Genomic DNA, 20164 nt, shown 5'->3' on the forward strand with positions numbered 1-20164 from the left:
ACTGCAATTATAATTACCAACTGAATGACATGCATTACTTACCGTAATAGCATTTCTGATGATTGTATCTGCTTAGATTCACATGCTGTGCATACAGTCCGACATCCAGTGGTAACCGCAGAGTATTGCATCTTGTCTTTCGGGGACCGAAAGGGGACGTCGGCATAAGCGTTTCTGTAACACTATCCCTACCATGACGTGTAGTGTACCCAAAATTCCTCATGCGCCAAGGTCCCTCCGATTGTATTTTTTCTGCCATGAGGGAGCCAAAGGCTATAGTGAGTGAGCACATAAAGAGAGAAAGTAGTAAGACATCTACGTTCCTTCCACCCCGAGCGGGGAGGTAGGATGTGAATCTAAGCAGATACAATCATCAGAAATGCCATTACGGTAAGTAATGCATGTCTTCTGATGCTTGTTAATCTGCTTAGAAACACATGCTGTGCATAGACTAGCGAGCAGAAGTTGGAGGTGGGTTGTGAGGAGGAGCAGTAGAGAAAAGATGTATTAGTACTGTTTGTCACACCTGAGAATCAGACCTAGAATGAGTGTCTAGGCAATAGTGTTTTGTAAAGGTGTGTACAGAACTCCAGGTTGCCACGTTGCAAATGGACTTGAGGGGAACATTTGCAATGAATGCTATGGATGCCCCAGTGCCTCAAGTAGAATGTGCTCTAGGCTTGAAGCGCAGTTCTCTCTTAGCAACAGTGTAACATAGTGTGATACATTTGACAATCCACCTTTAGATAGCTGATTTAGAGACAGGATCCCCTTCTCTTCCAGCTGCCACAGACGAAAAAATATTTTGTTTTCCTCAGTGGTTTAGTTCTTTCCAGGTAGAACATGACTGCCCTGCGCACATCTAGTGTGTGTAGGCTTCTTTCGGCCATGCTAGTGGGATTCTGGAAAAAGGTAGGTAGTTCAATCGACTGGTTCACAAGGAACTTTGATATGAATTTAGGCGCAAATCTGGGGTGCATGCGCAGAACTACCTTATCCTTGTGGACTGTAACAAAGGGGTCTAGGACAGAAAGTGCTTGCAGTTCGCTAACCCTTCTGATAGAAGTGATAGCCACTAGAAAGGCCGTTTTATAAGTCAGGTGATTTAGACTTGCTTTATGCATAGGCTCAAAAGGAAGCTCCCATAAACCAGGTCAAAACCACATTTAGGTCCCACCCAGGAGTTGGGTGAGAAATGGGAGGATAAATCCTCTTAAGCCCTTCCATAAAGGCCTTAATCACTGGTATCTTCCAGCACAACACTTTGTTGTGATGTGGTGTAGGCTGACAGAGCAGCCCGATGAACCTTTAGGGAATTGAAGACTAACCCAGTGTCCAACAAATGGGTTAGGTACAGCACAATGTGTGAGGGTGAGCAATCGATAGGATTGACACCCTTGGAATTACACCAGATGACAAAACGTTTCCATTTGCTGGCATAGCAATAACGTGTGTTCGGTTTCCTAGCTTCCCCGAGTATGTCCATGCACCTCCGAGGGAGCTGTAGCTGTCCAAACTCTATGACCTCAGCAGCCAAGCTGCTAAATTCAGAATTTGTGGGCACGGGTGTAGGGTCTCCCCGCTGTCCCGAGACAACATGTTGTACGGGCAGGGTAGTTTCACTGGCGGGGACAGGGACATTTCCATCAGATGAGCGAACCAGGGATGGCGGGCCCACATGGGGGCCACCAGTATCATGGTAACTGGTTCCTGGTGCATCTTGTGTACTATCTTGTTGAGAAGGAGAGGTGGGGGGGTGAGGGTGGGGGGGGAGCGTAGACAAATTTCCCTGACCATGTTATCCAGAGACCGTTCCCTTTGGATTGGTTCTGGGGGTACCTGGAGGTGTGGTCTTGGCATTGTGCATTCTTCCGAGTTGCGAACAGGTCAATCTCTGGGCAACCCCATTCTACGAAGACGTTGGACACAATGTCTTCGTGCAGACGCCATTCGTATTCTTCGGGCAGAGGAAAATCTCTGCTGAGTACGTCTGCCAAAAGATTGAGTTCCCCTAGAACATGTTGGGACCACAGAAACATCTTGTGTCTGAGAGCCCATACCCAAATGTTTTGGGACAGATTGGATAGCCCTGGAGAGTGAGTGCCCCCTTGTTTGTTCAGGTAATACATGGCTGTAGTGCTGTCTGTTAGAATCAGCACTGTCTTCCCTTGCAGTTGCGTCTGTAAGGCCGTCAATGCCTTAAACACCGCTAATAGCTCCAGTAACTTTATATGGTTGGACGCTACTTGAGGGGACCACACTCCATGTGCTGTCTGCTGATGCAGGTGAGCCCCCCATCCCGTGAGAGATGCGTCTGTCGTGAGAGTGGCTTCCACTGCAGGGAGGGTGAAGGTTTTCCCCTTCAAGAGGTTTTCTCTTGACGACCACTACAGAGAGAGAACGAGGGCTGGCGAGACAACTATCAGATCTTCCCATTGTCCGCTGGCCTGACACCACTGCCTGTTGAGCTATTCTTGCATGGGACGCATGCGCAACCGCGTGCGGGGAACCAAATATATGCACAGCGCCATCATTCCTAGCAAGCGCATGGCTTTGCGAACCGCCACCTCCTGATTGGCTATATATTGAGGGATCTGAAAAAGCATGTTCTGAACCCTCTCGTTGGAGGGGAAGATGAGACCGTCTTCCGTCCGAAATTAAATCTCCCAGAAATTGTTTTGTTTGACTGGGGACTAGACTGGATTTCTTCTCGTTGATTGAGAAACCCAGACTGAAGAGAAGATCTACTGATTTTTGGGTGTTTGAAAAACATGTGCTGAATGAGTTCCCCATGACGAGCCAGTCGTCGAGGTAAGGGTAAACTGGGATGGACAGTCTGCGCAGGTGTGCTGCTGCCACTGCCAGGACCTTGGTAAACACCCTTGGCGCCGAGGCGATGCCGAGGGGGAGTACCTTGAATTGGTAATGCCTGTCCTCTATCATGAACCTTAGATATTTCCTGTGTGCTGGCAACATTGAAATATGAAAGTATGCATCTTTCATGTCCAACGTTGCCATGTAGTCCCCTTGTTTCAGCAGAGGGATTGCCTCCTGTAGTGTAACAATGCGAAACCTCTGGGGTTATGAACTTTTTCGCTGGGCGCAGGTCTAGAACAGGGCGCATGGTGAGGTCCTTTTTGGGTACAAGGAAGTACACTGAATAAATACCCTTGTTTACCTGAAGAATAGGGACGGCTTCTATGGTGTCCTTTCCCAGCAGCGCTCCCACCTCTTGATTCAGGATCCCCAGATGGTCCGGTGAAAGATGCCGTGACCGCGGCGGCTGAAATGTGGAGGTCGGGCGAATTCCACGCAGTACCCGTGGGCGACCGTCTTTATGACCACTGGTCTGAAGTTATCCTCTCCCATGCCATGAGGAAAGATGCTAAAAGCCCCCCGACCGGGGTGACATGGGAGGGGACCTGGATCTGGTGGTCATTTCTGACCACAGGCTGCAGCTCCTCTGGGATTGGGGCCTCTGCTCCTCTGGGATTGGGGCCTCTCCCTCTGCCTTTGCTGCGTCGCTGACCCCTTGAAGGGTAGCATATGCGGGGCACCCTGAAGTTTGTCCTGTGTTGAAATTCCCTGTGCCATAGTTGTTTTGAAAGGCACGGGCCTGCCCTCGAAAGGACCACCGAGAGTTATTACCTCTCTGGGGGAAGGTTTTTGTGTGATCTGTTGCAGAGACTTAAGAGTCTCATGCTCTTTTTTAGCTGTTTCCAAGGCCTCATCAACCGATTTCCCAAAGAGGTTAGCTTCCTCAATAGGCTTATTGATGAGAGAGGCTTGCGTCTCTGGTTTAAACCCTGAAGTACGCAGCCAAGCATGTCTTTTGAGTAGGGTCCGTTGAGCCAGAGACCTGCATGCTGTTTCAGCCGAGTCCAGGGTGTTTTTAATCACATTCTGGTTAACTTGTCTTCCCTCGATTACAATAGAGAGAAGCTTGGATTTGACGGGGTCAGGAACCTCTTGCAGGCCTTCCTGGAGCAGGTTCCACTGAGCGTCAGCATAGCTTGCCAATAGTGTGGTATTATTTGCAATCCGTGTAGTGTATGCGGCAGCTGAGATGACTCGTTTGCCTAGAGCATACAGTCTCTTGGATTCCTTGTCCGGAGGTGCTTCCCCAGTGGCAGGGGGTACCCCTGCCCTTTTTCGGGTGGTAGTCCCTACCAACAAGTCTGGGATGGCGTGCCGGAAGGAGAAGGGTGAAACAATTTTTCCACTCTTGGGTTCACTGGCCGAGTTTGAGCTGGTGATACCAAGGAGGGGGCCAACCTTCTCTTGATGGAATTAAGGAGGGGGATGGCTTAGCTAGATGGAGGCTTCTCCTTAAGGATATCCTCTACAAAATCTTGCTCAGGCACAGCCTCTTAACTAGAGATCTGAAAGTGTGCAGCTGCTTTTTTCAACATAGAGTTGAAGGCCATTTGGTCATCTACAGGTGAGGCCTGGCGAGCCGGGGTGGACGGAGGGGAATCTAGACACAAAACATCAGTGTCCTGATCTTACTGTGTCCATGGGGCCGTTCCTTCCTGCTGGGTTTCTTCCCAATTATCTATGATACCCTGCTGTTCCTCTTCATAATTCTGTAGAAATGAAGCTGCTACTTCTTCATTATAAATGTCCCTATATGTGTCCATGTGGACAATGTCTTCCTGCTGGACGGGGACAGAAGGCTGATCTTCTTGATAATGAGAAGATAAATGGAGGTTAGGCTCTACACAAGACCTTTTCGGGGATGGATGATCAGAAAAACTGATAATCTTCTCCAGCCAATCCATACACCCTTCAAATTTCTCTCTAGTCCATTTGGAGGACTCAGGCAGACCTACGGGTGGAAAAATGTTGTCTTCTGCACTGCGACACCGAAAAGAGTCTCGTAGGGTGTCGGAAAGAGGCTCTTGGCTATCTTCATACGTATCGTGAGAATCAGGGCCCCAAACCGCATCCAAAGATTTTTCCGCGGCTTGCCCCATGATTTTAGGCGGAACCGGGGTAAGATCCACCACCACAGTAATTCTCTCGATGCTGTCTTCGATAGTCACTGAATCGGCGTGAGATAGTTGCTCCGATGGTCTAGGTTATTACCTTCCACAGCGCTACAGGGCCTAGCGGTCGGTTTTTCGCCTAGTTTTTGGGCCTACCGCGGCCTTTGGGACCGTCGCAGCATCGGATTTCCGCGCTTCGACATGTGAAGTTTTTGGAGTAGCGCCCTTACTTGTATTTGATTGCCCAGTCGCAAGACGCTGCTGCGGATGCGGGGAATGCTTTGGATCTGAGTGATCCGAGGAAACCGTTGAAATTTTTGCCAGCCCTGTTGGCGCTTTCACCTTTTTCGACGAAGACGTCGAAACCGGTGTAGGGGTTGTCTTCCTAGTGTGATGCGTTTGTACGCCCCTGTCGCCAGGTGTTGTCCCTGAAGCGAGTAAGGCCTTAAGGGGTCGGGGATGGGCGTGGCGGACCTAGAAGTGTCCGCCTCGAGGTCTATAACATCCGCAACAGATGCTTGGTCATCTGAGGTGCCCCTGTCACTCTCAGCGGGTGTGGGGCAAGGGGGTTCCACCCACGACATACCGTACGCGGCCCACCGCTTTCCACAGCGCTCCTTAAGGGTCTTAGGCCGAAGGAGTTTGCAGGCCGCACAACGCTTTTCGTCATGCTCTAGGGGGAGACAGGCATTGCACGTCCTGTGTTCGACCTTCCAAGGATATCTGACCCAACACTTGGGGAAGACCCTAAAAGGAGTCCTTTCCATAGCCAAAGGGGAAGATGACCAGACCAAAAGGGTAAAGAGGGGAAAGGAAGAAAGACATACCAAAAATATGGCCACCCGACCCCACTCTACCTACTGTAAAGGTCGACCAGAGGGCCCGACCACGTGGAAAATCCAGCCGCCGGATCTTAGGCATCGAAATCCACCGCCGTAGACGAATCCCCCGCAGTCTTCGTCTTGAGACTGAAGTGACTTAATGGGGAATAACCGACAAGTCGATATAAGATAAACAATGTCTCTTCTGTAAGAGCTCCGCTATAGGTCGACCAGTTAACTGGGAGGAAAAAAACTATCTGAGGGACCTCGGCGCATGAGGGATTTTGGGTACACTACACGTCAAGATAGGGATAGTGTTACAGACAGGCCTATGCCGACGTCCCCTTTCGGTCCCCGAAAGACAAGATGCAATACTCTGCGGTTACCACTGGATTACAGACTATATGCACAGCATGTGATTCTAAACAGATTAACAAGCATCAGAAAACAGATTACGAAATGTTCAAAGATTTGATTTTCTTTATTATTTTAATTTGTCAATTTTGATTTGTTTCCATAATCTTCCCAACCTCTATGAAATGATGAAATCTCGATACAGAATGGTAATATGGATGAATTTTAAATGATATATTTCAATACTGATTTATTACTGTACATTATATTAGTTAAATGTGTAATAATTGATAATGTGAAATGATTGTACACAAACAAGCCTTGGAAATGACTAGCGTGTCAAAACACATGTCAGCAACAGTGGAACATTCAAGCAATAAAGAAAATGCCAATATAGATTATTTTGTGTTTTAGAATCTTTGTAGGGACAAGCGCGCTATCGTGGAATTGTACATGTACCTACTATTCACTGTTCAAAAAAGCAAGGGGTGAGGCGCGCACTCCAATTCCTGGCCAATATGTTACCTGAACAAGTATCCATAAACAATCACAGGGTTAAATCCCAGAGTGTCCAAAATATTCACAGAGTTAAATCCCAATAAAGTTCACAGGGTTAATCCCTTCTTGCACTGTTGTACTCCTCCAAGCGCTTTCGTATCTGCAATACTCATCAGGGAGGCTGAGTTGCCATTCAATTCAGGTGACTGCTATTCACTGTAGGCTCGCAGTCTACACCCTCCAACCATGAAAGACTGCCGGTCCTCCAACAAGGACCCTTTAGATGGCTGCGGCCACACAAATCCACCCCTCCACTGTTTGCAGCGACCCACATGAGCCTGTACCGCTCAGATCTTCGAGAACAGTGGTTTGCTGGGCACCATCTTGGTTGTAGTCAGCAGGGTGCACAGACGACCACCGCTTCTTATTTGCGTCAGTCTGGGGATGAGGTCCTGGGCTTCAGTGCTTCCTCAGGGTTGGGTGGGTATATACAAACCCAAGAGCCACGTGTTATCGGCTTTAGGTGGGTCACGGCGGCATCGTGTCCCAGAGCTCAAAAGGAGCATGACGCAAGCTCCGCCGCATGGCCACACCCCACAAACCTACTCTTTAAAAACATCACACTCAGCAATACCAGGCTACCCTGATCTAAAGGTCAAATCCATGCTTGCTAAAAGTGAAAACATGTGCAGAAACAACTGTGTATTTGTCATAATCTATACATGTGAAAATATAAAACAGAAAAATCATTCCATGTATGTAAATACCTTACCTGAATGGAAGTAATGGAAGCTGAATGTCCCTGAAGCACTGCAACAGGTGCACAGGTGCGAAGACACCATACTCTGACAACCTTGTCACAGCTACCAGCAGCAATCAATGTATTTTCATAGTTTACCGCCAAATCAGAAATTTCTGCGGAGTGTCCTCGCAATGTACAGAGAAGACGACCATCATCAGTGGCCCAAATTTTCACCAAACAGTCATCCGAGCCCTAATGTATCAACCGAAGAAAAACAAAGAATTATGTGGCCCTTGAAGTGCTAACCAACCAAAAAAAAAAATATTATTAGTAAGGCACTCTTCAAAGAATACTCATTTAACAAACAAAATCAATATTTAAGATTTATTTGCAATCTAGATTGCTAAATTTAATTTAAAAATGAACAGTTATTTATTGTGTGTACAACATTATTTTCAACCAGGGAAATCATTATACTGTATTATACTGCATTTACTTTGTGAAAGTATTTAAAATTGCATTGAGAAAGTATTTAAAAGAAATTGCATTGTGTAACCTTGGCCTTTTTCCCCCCTTATCCAGGACTCTCAGACTTGGATGTGTTTTTCCCCAGTATCTAAATGACATTGTGAAATTAGTACCATTCTGTGGTTGCTTCTTAGCAAAGCATTAATCTAGCATACTTTCTACCAGCATCTGTGCGCTTGTCAGATTGTCCACTTGTCCCTTCCCCCTCCTGTCTCGTCTGCTTGCCCCCCTCCCTGTGTCCTTCCCTAGTGTTCCTCCCGCTCCTATTCCCCCCCTTCCTCTTCTCTCCTATGCCCACTTACTCTATGGTGCTCTGTGTCTCTCCCATCTTTTCTAACTGCTTCTCTATCAACTATCCTGCTCTCCTGACTTAATCTGGTAGGAAGAAGTTTAAAAAGGATATCCTAGTCTCCAACCCAGACCTCCCCATCGCCGACACCTATACCAGTGCCTCCTCTAGGCAAACCCTCACCAACATCCTCTTTGTCGTTCCTTCACCAGACCTATGGACTCTTCATATGGTCTCTGTGCTTTCTCGTCTCTCTTCTTCTCCCATTAATGGTGGCACCCGGTGGGAGGCCCTCCTGGCCTCCTTCCACTCCTCCAAGGTCATCATTAATGTTTACTTGAACGGTACCATCTTGGTCCAAGGCCCTCAGGCCGCTCTTCTCCTCTTTGATAGATGCTTCCTGCACCTCATCAATTTCCTTCCTTCTCCTGCTGTCCCCTCCCTTCCAGCTACGGCTTCCTTGCCTCCCCCTGCTGTCTCCTCATTGGCTACCTTGGCCTTTTCTCCTTCCTCCTCTGCCTCCCCCTCCCCCCCGTCAGACCTCTTATACACCTCTGCAGGTCATATCTCTGATTCAAACCCCTCCCTGGAAGTCTTTCAAGGGTGGCAACCTTCTCCATATTGCCACTCAACTCTCGCTCTGCTGTCAAACACACCTCTGACATCTGCCGCCTCCTGGAGGAACTTGACCTCGATATCCTCGGTTCACAGCCAGCTCCGTCACGAGCTTTGACACTCTCCTCCCTGACGGCTACAAGATCCTCTCCGCACCCAGATACAATTGTTCCAGAGGGGGTGTAGCCCTGATCTTCCCGGAGCGGATCTCTGCTTTTTTCTTTTTCTTCTCTCCCCCTCTCTCCTCCTCTCTCCCCCATTCACTTACTGTGGCTACTATCTATCAGCCACCTGGTCAGATCTCCTCCTTCCTTTCTGAATGGGCGGTCCTCTCCTCTTTCCTCCTGGTCTCGACCATTCAATTCCTCCTTCTTGGAGACTTTAACATCCACCTGGATACTTCTTGTCCTTCCTCTGGACTCTTTCGCAACCTCTGCGACTCTCTCTTTCTCTCTATTCTCCCCTCCGGCCCGACTCACTCTGCAGGGCACACTCTGGATGTTCTGATCTCTTCAGAACTTCCCCTTTTTATCCCTCTCAACACTCCTCTCTCTCCTGGAGTGATCACTTTCTCCTTTCCGCCCAGCTAACCCTCTCTACCCCTCAGGCCAAGCCAACTCCAGCACTGCCATCCACCTTATCGGTCATCCGACCCATGAAGCGCGTGTCAGTTGAGGCTTTCGCCGCCACTTTCTCACCCCTGTGCCCCCTTTGGCTGACACAGCCCTTTCCATGCTCCACTCTGCTATATCTGATACACTCAATGTACTTGCCCCTGTCATGAGGATCCGCTTGAAGTCCAAAGTCAAGTGCAACTCCTGGTACGACTCAAACCTCGTCACCCTCAAACGCAAGTGCAGGGTGGGTGAGAGGAAATGGCGTGCTTCTGGTACATCCTCTGACAAACTGGCCTGCCGCCTGTTCCAAACGCAATACCGGCTCTCTGTCCGCACCAAGAAGAGAGTTCACATCCAAGCCCACGTCTCTGTGGCATCTAACAACTCGGCCAAACTCTTTAAAATCTGAAAGGAACTGGCCAATACTGCTGCAGTCTCTACCTCTCCTGTTCCTTCCCAGGCCCTCTGCACGACTCTGGCTTCTCATTTCAGCTCTAAAACTCAGGACATCCTCTCCTCTCTCTCTTCCTCTCTCCCTCCTCCCTCGACTCCCTGCTCTTTCTCTGGTCCTTCTTCGGCCACCTCGCCTCCCTCCTTCTCTGCCTTTCTCTGTATCGACAGGGATGACTCTGTTTCCAGCCTTAGGTATGTACGACCGCAGGATGATAAATGTCGGCTGTTGTACCCTGGACAGTTCGCGGTCTAAATAAGGCTTTCATCAGGACACAATGAAGACAACTGGAATGAGATGTCGTATTTTTCACAAGGAATGCTTTGTATTAGCCAGAGTATCTAGACAAACATACAGGAACGTGTATTAAAAACCAGCTTCATCACGAATCGTCTTTGTAATGTTGCCACATACTTATTAATATTTCCAGACCTATATCACATTATTTAATGTGCATCTTAGATATATCAATATTCAATATTATATATATCACTTTCTATTCTTTAGATTAAACTTGTTTATCCTTATATATTTTCTATTGTTAAGTTAATTCGCATTTCAGTTATACTTCAAGAATTCTTACGTACTCTGAGGTGTAAGACATTATCAGGTGGATAAAATCAATAAGAGCGCAGCAAGCGGTCAATTCTGAAAATGCCTATTAATTTATAGCCTTTGTCTATAATTATACCTTAGTGATTTCTTCAGACAGGCGCTGTACACAATTTAGGCAATGTCCATTTTTTGTGGTAAATTGGATGTGCCCATGTGGACAATTAGTTCTTCATCGTCCGGCTGGGCTGATAAAGACCGTAACAAGCTGTGTTGGGAAAGCAAACACATAGAGGGACGGGTGACCATGTGATTCAATTCCCAAGATTTAGATAGTAGAGACTAAGTTATTGTATGTATTACCTTAGACTTGCTTCTGAGCTAGTGTGGTTGCCGGATATATTTCCAAGATTTACATCTGAAAGTTGTCTTCTATTTCAAAACCAGTTCGAAAAGTTGCTTACTGGCTGTTCTAATCGTACGAGCGTTCTGTGGAAGTTTAATCACAAATAACGCTGTATGTTAGAATAGTGGATCAGGCATTTCTACGAGTAATTGTGTCGATTCCTAAATGCCTCGAAAGGACACTTACTTGCGATTCAGTGTGGCAGCAACGTTATCCAAAACCAAATGCGAGTGCCTGAGCGATTTTCTGATTACATGATCCGCCTCATATATCTGGGGAATGACGTCATCGCTAGACTCTAGGCTTGGCAGTTGCTCTAGAGTAGCATGCCGGCCATATTGGAGAGTCTATGCAACCCATTTCCATGTATTGGGGTTTCAGTGTATTGAAACCTCATATAACACACATATTATGACACTGTGGCACAGTTGTTTTTAAGCCTAATTCATATAGGATGCCATCATAAGCTATTTGTTTGCACAACTGCACAAGATAGTGAAATGTGAAGTTTTACAACACGCATGTATATAACGCTATATGGCTATAAGATTATAGTAACCAACGCTAGTGTTCTATAATTTAGGAGGTGACATTTTTGTTATCAATGGCTTATTGACATCGACCTGATATGAGTCTCAAGGTGTACCTCTGGTAAAGTTTCAGGAAGTGTTGTCTCTACCCCAGCTTCTTGGTGCCCAAGGTGTATAATGGATGGGGCCTATTTGTGGATAAAAAGATTCCACTCGATATATAGATTGAGGCTACACTTGACAGAATCTAGTTTGTAAATCCATTTCTGTTCAAGTTTTCGCAGTTTGAAGTCCCCATCTCCCCCACGGGGGTGTGCATCCATAGTTTGTAACACATACCATACAATATCATTGTGGGTGTGCTTCATTTGTTGGTAGTGATCAACTAATGGTTTGTCTTTGATGCCATTTTTTATACAGGACCGATGTTCTCCTATTCTGGTCCTGATCGTTCTTTTGGTTTTTCTAATATATACAAGCCCACATGGGCAGATTATGCAATATATGGCCCATTTAGTTGCACAGTTGGTGAAGGATTTGAGTTTCCAGACCCCAGTTTTTAGATCAATGGTTTTGACATTATTGGTAAAGTTACACATGAGGCATTTCCCACATGTATAATGGCCTATGACTGGAGGGAGACTCCATAGTGTCGATTGTATAGGCACATTAGTAGACTGTTTCGGGTAAGTGCAAACCAATTTGTCACCAAGGTTATGTAACCGTTTGAAGGCAAACGGGGAGGAGGGATTTGGAAAGACTCGGTGTTGATCATCTTCCAGTTTTTCAAAATGGTCTTTCTCAGAGCATTACTTACAGGAGTGAACGATGTGACACAAGTTATTTTATCCAATTTGGTACTATCTTGCTTCGATAAGCAATCAATTCTTTGAGTATTGGCCGCCCTCTTGTAAGATCTTCTGATGCAATTACGTCTAATCCGTAAAAATTGGCCAAAAGGTACATTTTCTTTTAATGATTGCGGATGGAAGCTACCAAAGTGGAGTAAGGTATTTTTTTGAGTTGGTTTCTTGTATAAACTGGTGCCAATCAGATTGTTTGGCCTTCGATATACGAGTAAATCAAGGAAAGGTATTTCTGTGTTGTTGGCTTCCCAAGTAAAATTTAGAGAAGCCACACATTGATTCAACCAGGTATTGAAGGTTTTCAGTTCTTCTGTCGTGCCCCGCCATATCATGAAAATGTCGTCGATATATCGATAACATGCCTTGATGTTGTTTGCAAACGGATTGGTGTCGATGTATATGAATTGTTTCTCGAAGTGGTCCATATAAAGGTTAGCCAGGTCAGGGGCAAAAGTAGCCCCCATGCTGGTCCCGTTCAGTTGTTGAAAGAAAGAACCGTCATGGATGAAGAAACTTTTAGTCAAGGCCATATGTATACATTCGGCAATGAAAGCCGAAGGTGGTCGTTTGTCTGCCCGCGTTTCAAACAGTTCTAACATGACATTGATACATTTCATCTGCGGTATATTCGTGTAAAGAGATGTTATGTCAAGTGTGACGAAAACATTGTCAGTCTGTATTGTGAGTGAATCCAAAATTTTTATCATTGCAGTAGAGTCTTGTATGAATGATTTCATTTGGTTCACAAATGGTCTTAGGAACACATCGGCATATACTGACAAAGGTTTTAGAAGTGAGCCAATTGCTGAAACTATTGGCCGTCCCAGTGGGGCGGTTAGATGCTTATGTACCTTAGGCAAACAGTAAAAGGCCGGGGTGACTGGATTTTTATTGCTAAGGAATAGTCTTTCTTCATCATCAATCCACCCTTGATGTACCGCGTGTGTGACCAGGCTATCTATTTCTTCCATGATTTTCATTGTTGGATCTGATGGAATAGGTTTGGAAACTGATGAGTCAGACAATTGTTTCTCCACCTCAATTCTGTAGAGGTCGGAACCCCATAAAACAATGCCTTCTCCTTTATCTGCCGGCTTGATTACAAAAAGAGGATTGGATTCCAAATTTTTTAAGGCTAGATGTTCTGCTTTCGAGAAATTGTCTCGGCATTTGTTTTTATTGGCACACAGGCATTTCATTTCTCTCAGGATCTTATTTTCGAAAGCTAGTATTTCTGGTGATACCATAGATTGTAGAGGAGTAAAATTTGAAGTCACCGTATTTTACTAACACCACTTTAAATTAAAAATGGTTTTTAGTGAATTTTGACAATTGCCAACAGATGCATTTGAAGGTTTCATATATTGTTGTTACATGTTGTTATACACTGTCTGTATAAGTACTGGACCCGTGGTGGTTCCTGTGGTTTTAGCATGTATCAGAAAAATAAAATTGAATATATATATTTTTTCTAAATACCAGTCTTCGCCCATATCTTGTGATATATGCTCTCACACAAGATTCTGATGCACAGTTGCCTCATGTCAGTTTAAATTTCCAGCCCAGATGTGTGACATCAATAGGTAGCTTGTTGTGGTTCCCCCCTTTTTGTTCTTGCATTATTGACCACATCCCATAAGCCCCTAACAGAAAAGTGGTCTCTCCAGGCTCATATAGCAATTCCCAGCTCCTTGATCATGCCAACTATTGGTGGGCTGATGCCACATACAGACCGGCTGTAGAAGCATAATCACGGCAAGAAACACTCACTTCAGGCCCGACTCAGGGAGCACTTGAGGCACTGGCAGAACAGTATCGGGCAGACAATAACTAATAAGTGCTGGTACTGAATATATATTGCCTGACATAATGTGGTAGCAGCAATTCCCACCCACACAGTGCACTCATTTTGACTAGTGGAAGATATTTAACCACCCCAGCTCACTGTGAAAGACCATTTCAATTGAGGAGATCTCGGCAAAATGACTAAAGACGCAGGAAGGGAAGAAGAAAGGCGTGATGGATTCTTTTACCAACTCACAGGTGCCAGCGACAGATGCACAACCTCATCCTACTGCCGATGCACCATCAGTATCGGCAGACAGCGCGAGAGAGGACCACTTGTTGACAACGGTACAGGCCGGTTTTATGTCAATAAACGTCAAACTAGATGACATAGTCGCAACAATGGGGTCACTCAAGTCAAAATTGGAGAGAGTGGCTGAATAAATGAGGTTGAGTCAAGAATCGGAGTAACGGAAGACAAAGACTTCCGTTACTCTTTAGGTGGTAATCTTTCATCACCAAAGAGGGCCACAAAAACCATAAGGGGAAATTTCATGGGAAACCTCATAAGACTAGTGAAATCTTTGGAGACAAACCAGAGGGTGGTTACCAGAAACCCCCATTCCAGAAAAGATTTGGTAAATGTGTGGTTTGTGGGTCTGGTGAACATGTGAAAGGGGATCCCAGATTTAAGGGTATACCTTCAGGGGTCCACACTGTCTCCTTAGCATTCATTCCAGAGGAGGAAGCTCCAATGACAGGTGCTCCCTTTCACCTACTATCTGATAATCCCATTGGAGTTCAAGCTAGTGTCTCTTTAGTATCCTTGGGTGTTAGGCAGAATTGCATGCAGTACCCTCTGGGACCACCACATACAATTAGGACTACAGGCGTAAGCAAAACCAACCTTTGGTATAAGTCTGTACTACACAGGTTTTGGTAGCGAGCTCAGCAGCCAGGCTCATCTCAAGAGGGAATGTGAGCCGTACAAGGATGTTACACAGAGGTCTTACAATCACAGTGGTTCAAGTAGACTCAACACTCAAGGTTTCTTGGTAAAACACTTATTAATTTATTAGACAGTCATTTAGAAAACATTCACTAGAAGGAGGTAACTTAATATCATACACAAACACACTTCAGTATCAAACCAATAAGTTTCTGAGTAAATTAGGCTCCCCTGAAATAGGAGAAACATGGCTTTTCAGTCCCTTTAAATAGGAGTACAAAGGCACAATTTAATAAAAATAAATCACTAATACTTTCTTAAGCAGTGCAAATAGTTTCAGTTCACTAGAGGACTCAATTCAGTTCAATTGGCCTAGGCCAAAGTCAATGGGCTAGTGTCTTGGATATGAACGAGCAGTTCTTGTAGTAAACGGTAAAGTTTTTTCCAAAGTTCTCAGAAGTAGTATGTACGAAAAAGAATCATATGTTGTGTCACAAGATGATTAGGCCTGCAAGTTGGGAAAGTTTCACAAACTTTCACCTCAAGAGGCAAGTTCTCTCAATCGGGTTGGCACAGAACCTTAATATAAAGAAAAGATGCAGCTGAAGACGTTGGTTCCTGGCAGTTCCTGCAGATCTCACTGTTCCTGAGCCTCAGTCTAGGGGACAAGATGGAGGACGTCGGGGGACTCCTGCAGTGCACGGGGATGGGTCATACAAGCTGGCAAATGGAGATCTTCGGTTCGTGTAGCTGTAGTTAAGCACACAAGCTGGTGTCCTTCTGCATGGTTAAACCTAACCAGCTCCGAGAATGGTATCCAGGTGGTTTACGAGTTGATTGGTCCCACCAACTCAAAAGGAAGAAGTCGTCCTTGAAAGGTCTTCTTTGTCGAGATTAACTTGGCAATTCGGATGTGCAGCAGGGCTTCACCGTGCACACCAACGGTCCAGGAGTTGCAGCAGCCGTCCTCTTCCAGCTAGTCTTCGGTTCTTTCGTTCCAGTGGTCGACTCTGCCTTCCAGTCCGAGACTCACCTTTTAAACAGTTTCTCCCTTTCATTCCAGTCTAGCGGTCACTCACCCAGCAGGGTGGTTGTTCTTGCCAGACAGTGAGCCAGCCAATCACACCAGAGTGCATGTGGGTCTCCTAGGAGACGAAGTACAGGGAGTTTCAGGCACCCCCCTCACTTCCTGCCCACCCCAAACACTCAAGACACGGTCTTCAGTCCTGAAGCCTGCCTAAGGCATACGAACAAAGGGACCAAACCTGGTTTGGCACGCAGAGACAAACTCTAGAAGGACCTTTCCAAAAAGAAACGGCAAAAAAAGAAGACCGGGACCTGTTTAAACGAAGGGGCATAGGCGCCATCTTGAAAAACATGGCTCCCGCGATTTATAGCTACCGGTGCTCGCGGTCGGGATAAATCATGGTAGTTCATTGTAAAACCACTGCCACCAGCCATTTCGATAGGAAAGGGTAGTATTTGACTGCTAAATGAGTTTCTAGACACAGGGGATACTAGGTAACTCCTCCAGCCCTCTATAGGAAGATAGTGTGTACTGGGTCTAGGAATTTAAAAAGACTAGTAAAGTAGTTTATCCCAGAAAGGTTATTTGAACCTTTTGAAAGTCTAAAAAGACATCCCTGTGTCACTGCACCGAGGGTGCTGTGTAACACACATGAAAAGATGATTCCTATGGAGTTATCTAAAACTCCATAATCAAAGAACACAAGAGTAAAACGCACATCAAAATACATGAAACAGTGGGAAAAAAGGCTCACACTCTTTCCAGGTAATAATAAAAAGTCCTCAAAATCCAGCGAAGTCGCTGAGGGTCTCTAAGGTGAAGGGAATTAGCACATTTATTTTATTTTTATTTTTATTTTTTATTTAAAATGATAGTTCATATATAAACTTTTCATTTGTATTCTCATATACATTTCATTAGTTTACAACGTTTAAGAAAGGTGCAGACAACAAGACAAAAACAAGAAGAACACTTCAGTTTAGATTATATTCTAAAATGTCAATCAAGAATTGAACAATTGTGAAGATTCGTTTTTTGTTTTTGCCTTCAAGCAGCTTAAGCCATCTGTTATCTCCTTCCTCTTGTTGCTGGGCGATGTTAAATGCTCCCCCGTAAAGGGCTCTCTTGGCAGATAATTGGGGACATACCATGACTAGATGTTTAAGGGATTCTATGGCATCTATGTCCTTGCAGTATCGGCAGAATTGTTCATCTTTTGGTATTTTGCGAATGTGAGCTAGTCTTTGTCGCGTCGGGAGAATGTTGAAACGAAGTTTCATGAATATTGTCCGGATAGTGGGGTCAGGAAAAAGTGTGAGATACTGGGGCAGTTCATTCAGAGCTTGTGTATCAAATGATGAAAGTAAATTCATGTTGTACCTCGTTTTGTCTTCTAAATGTTTTCTGCCAATCATTATGTTGCAGTTTAACCTTTGCACGTTGTGGTCGTTTGATAAGCATTTCAACCGTAATGTCTTCTTTTGTCATGGCCAGGAAGAGTCATGACTTCCACTGTTTCAGCACTGTATTATTCATCGCCTGAGGGATTTCCTGTAGGATTTGTAAAGCAGGTGTTTCTTCTCCATTTATGATTTTTCGTAGGAAATCTAGCTGTTTCCAGAGAACTAATGAGGCGAGTGATTGCAATGCTACTTCAAAGCAAATTTGTGGCATAGGAAAATTCTTGGGGAGATGCAAGATCTTGCGCCAAAATAAAGCTTCAAGCTTTTGCCAGTTTATAAGGGTAGATGTAATCACAGCTTCACTCCCATAGATAATTATAGGGACGACTTTCTGGTGGTAGAAGGCTATAATTGGATTCAGCGAAAATTTGCCAAAACGCTTATGAAGCATCACCCCTTGTCGAGCCAACGATTGAATTTTAGTCTCTAAAGTGATTGCCCGGGCTAATTCTGCCTTATGTTGGGTCAACACAACGCCCAGGTATTTGAAAGTAGATACATTGGCCAGTGACTTGTTATCCAGTGTAAAATTTGATATCTTATTTCCAAATTTCGTATTTAGATAGGTAGACAATGACATAGTTTTGGTTTTTTTGGTATTGATCTATAGTTTGTTCTCTTTCATGTATGTTTCTGTCATACTTAGATTTTCCTGTAGCCCTACGGGTGTTTTATTGAGAAGGACTATGTCATCCGCGTACATCAAATATGAAATCGGCACTGAATTGATTTTCGGTGGGTTCAGAAGATATGTTTTGATATTGGCAGAATAGTCAGCTGTGTATAGATTATATAGCGTTGCTGCCAACGGACAGCCCTGTTTTAGTCCGTGCCAAGTTGCTATCTCATCAGTGGTGGTTCCTTCTTTCGTTAATCTAATCGAAATTGTAGTATTGGAGTAGAGTAGCTAAATGGGTTCCAATATCTCTGGAGGGCATTTCCAACTCGCCAACTTTTTCCACAGAATGTTCCTATTTATGGCATCAAATGCCATATGCAGATCTATAAAAGCTGCATAGAGGGCGGTTTTAGATGATAGTGCTTCATGTTTAAGAACATTTAGAATGAATAGGTTCACATTCGTCCCTACTTTTGGGGTGAATCCTGTTTGTCTGGAATCGAAGCGGTTGGTCGCTTTGGCCCAAGCGGACAAGTTTCTAAGGAGATATCTTTCGAATAGTTTGCCCAAAAGGTCTAACAGGGCAATGGGTCTGAAGTTGGCGGGATCATCTCTATTGCCCTGTTTATAGATCGGTATCAGTACTGCTTTGGACCAAGTGGTGGGTAATATCTTTAATGCGTTGACCAAGGTTAGAATGTGATCCAACAGATTCGCCCAAGTCTCTGAATCTCGTTTGAGGGCAGCATTGGAAAGTCCATCGGGACCGGGTGCTCTTGATACATTTAAATTGTTAATCATCTCTATGAATTGCTCTTTTTCCCAAGTAATAGTCCAGGGGTTTGTACTAATGGATTGATCCAGATGTTCAACTTGGTTTCGAGATTTATAGAGATTCGTAAAGTGTGTGATCCAGTTCTTTTCTGTGACGTTGGCTACCATCAAATGCTGCTGTCCTAGATTGCTATTTAGCAAATTCCAGAGGGATCTCAGATTTTTATTGCGCAAAATAGCTAGCATGGCTTCTGCGTCGTCTTGTTGTACCTTGGACGCATTAGTTTTGTTCCAATTTCTATATGCTTGCTTGGCGTTCTTGATCTTTTTGAGATTTTCTACAGTGGGATCCTTTGACCACTTCCGAATATTTTGCCGCATATTTTTTTTTTTTGCTGCTATTCCTGGGTTGTAATAATGACAATGGACTGGTTTCTCTATCATGGATTGTTTCGTATGATATGGAATTAGAATCCATTCATAATTTATTTTGGTTCTATCTGACATCTGTGTTTGTTGGAAAGTATGTGGAATAGCAGCCAGCTGATTATTGCTTATTCTTAATCTGGGTGTTGCTCCTGTTATTTCCAGCAAAGTAGAGGGGGTGGTCGCCTGTGTTGCATTTCCTCCTGCCACTGAGATCTTGAGCATTAGGTGGTCAGTTTTGGAGGTAGGGAATACTTGGAATAACATTTATGAAACTTCTCCCTAACACTCGTCACCTCCAGACTAAGGGACAGGAGGATTTAATCCACGCCTCTATTAATCTCCTTACTCCAGTTGGTCAAACATTCTGGAGAGGCCATCAGCATTTTGGTGATTACACCCTGACCTGTGTTCAATGGTAAAATCAAACCCCCTGTAGGCCGATTGACCATCTTAACAATTTAGGATTTTCCCCCCTTCATCTGCATTAGCCATCTCAAGGGTTGGTGGTCAGTCTGAATTACAAAAGTAGATCCATACAAGTATGGTGTGGTCACTTCTTCAGTGACCACACAATAGCAAATCATTCTCTTTCAATGGTTGCCCACCTTGTTTCTAGTTCCTTCAGCGTTCTGCTGGTGAAGCAGATGGGGTGCTCCCTACCTTTCTCATCCAGCTGACTCAGAACTGCACCTATACCTGTATTGGAAGCATCTGTTTGCACAATGAAGGTTTGGCTGTAGTCAGGAGCTCTTAAGAATGGAGCTTGACAAAGGGCTTTAAGTCCTTCAAATGCCTTGGTGGACTCCTCATTCCACCTGACCTTTTTAGGTAATTTGTGTGGGGAGAGCACATTCAAGGGAG

The 20164-nt window shown here is 44.9% G+C and overlaps 1 protein-coding gene across 2 annotated transcripts in view; it reads right to left on the reverse strand.

The window, feature by feature from the left end:
- The window catches only part of BRWD3 (bromodomain and WD repeat domain containing 3), a 1632068-nt gene that overhangs the window by 1440067 nt on the left and 171837 nt on the right, over positions 1-20164 (reverse strand). For both annotated transcript variants that reach the window (XM_069612911.1, XM_069612910.1), the window contains exon 8: positions 7434-7655. In XM_069612911.1, coding sequence (XP_069469012.1) covers positions 7434-7655 — 222 coding nt within the window. The remainder of the gene's footprint in view (positions 1-7433; positions 7656-20164) is intronic.

Source organism: Ambystoma mexicanum, chromosome 5p (genome assembly GCF_040938575.1).
Source record: "Ambystoma mexicanum isolate Mex_15411 chromosome 5p, UKY_AmexF1_1, whole genome shotgun sequence".
NCBI classification, from domain to species: domain Eukaryota; kingdom Metazoa; phylum Chordata; class Amphibia; order Caudata; family Ambystomatidae; genus Ambystoma; species Ambystoma mexicanum.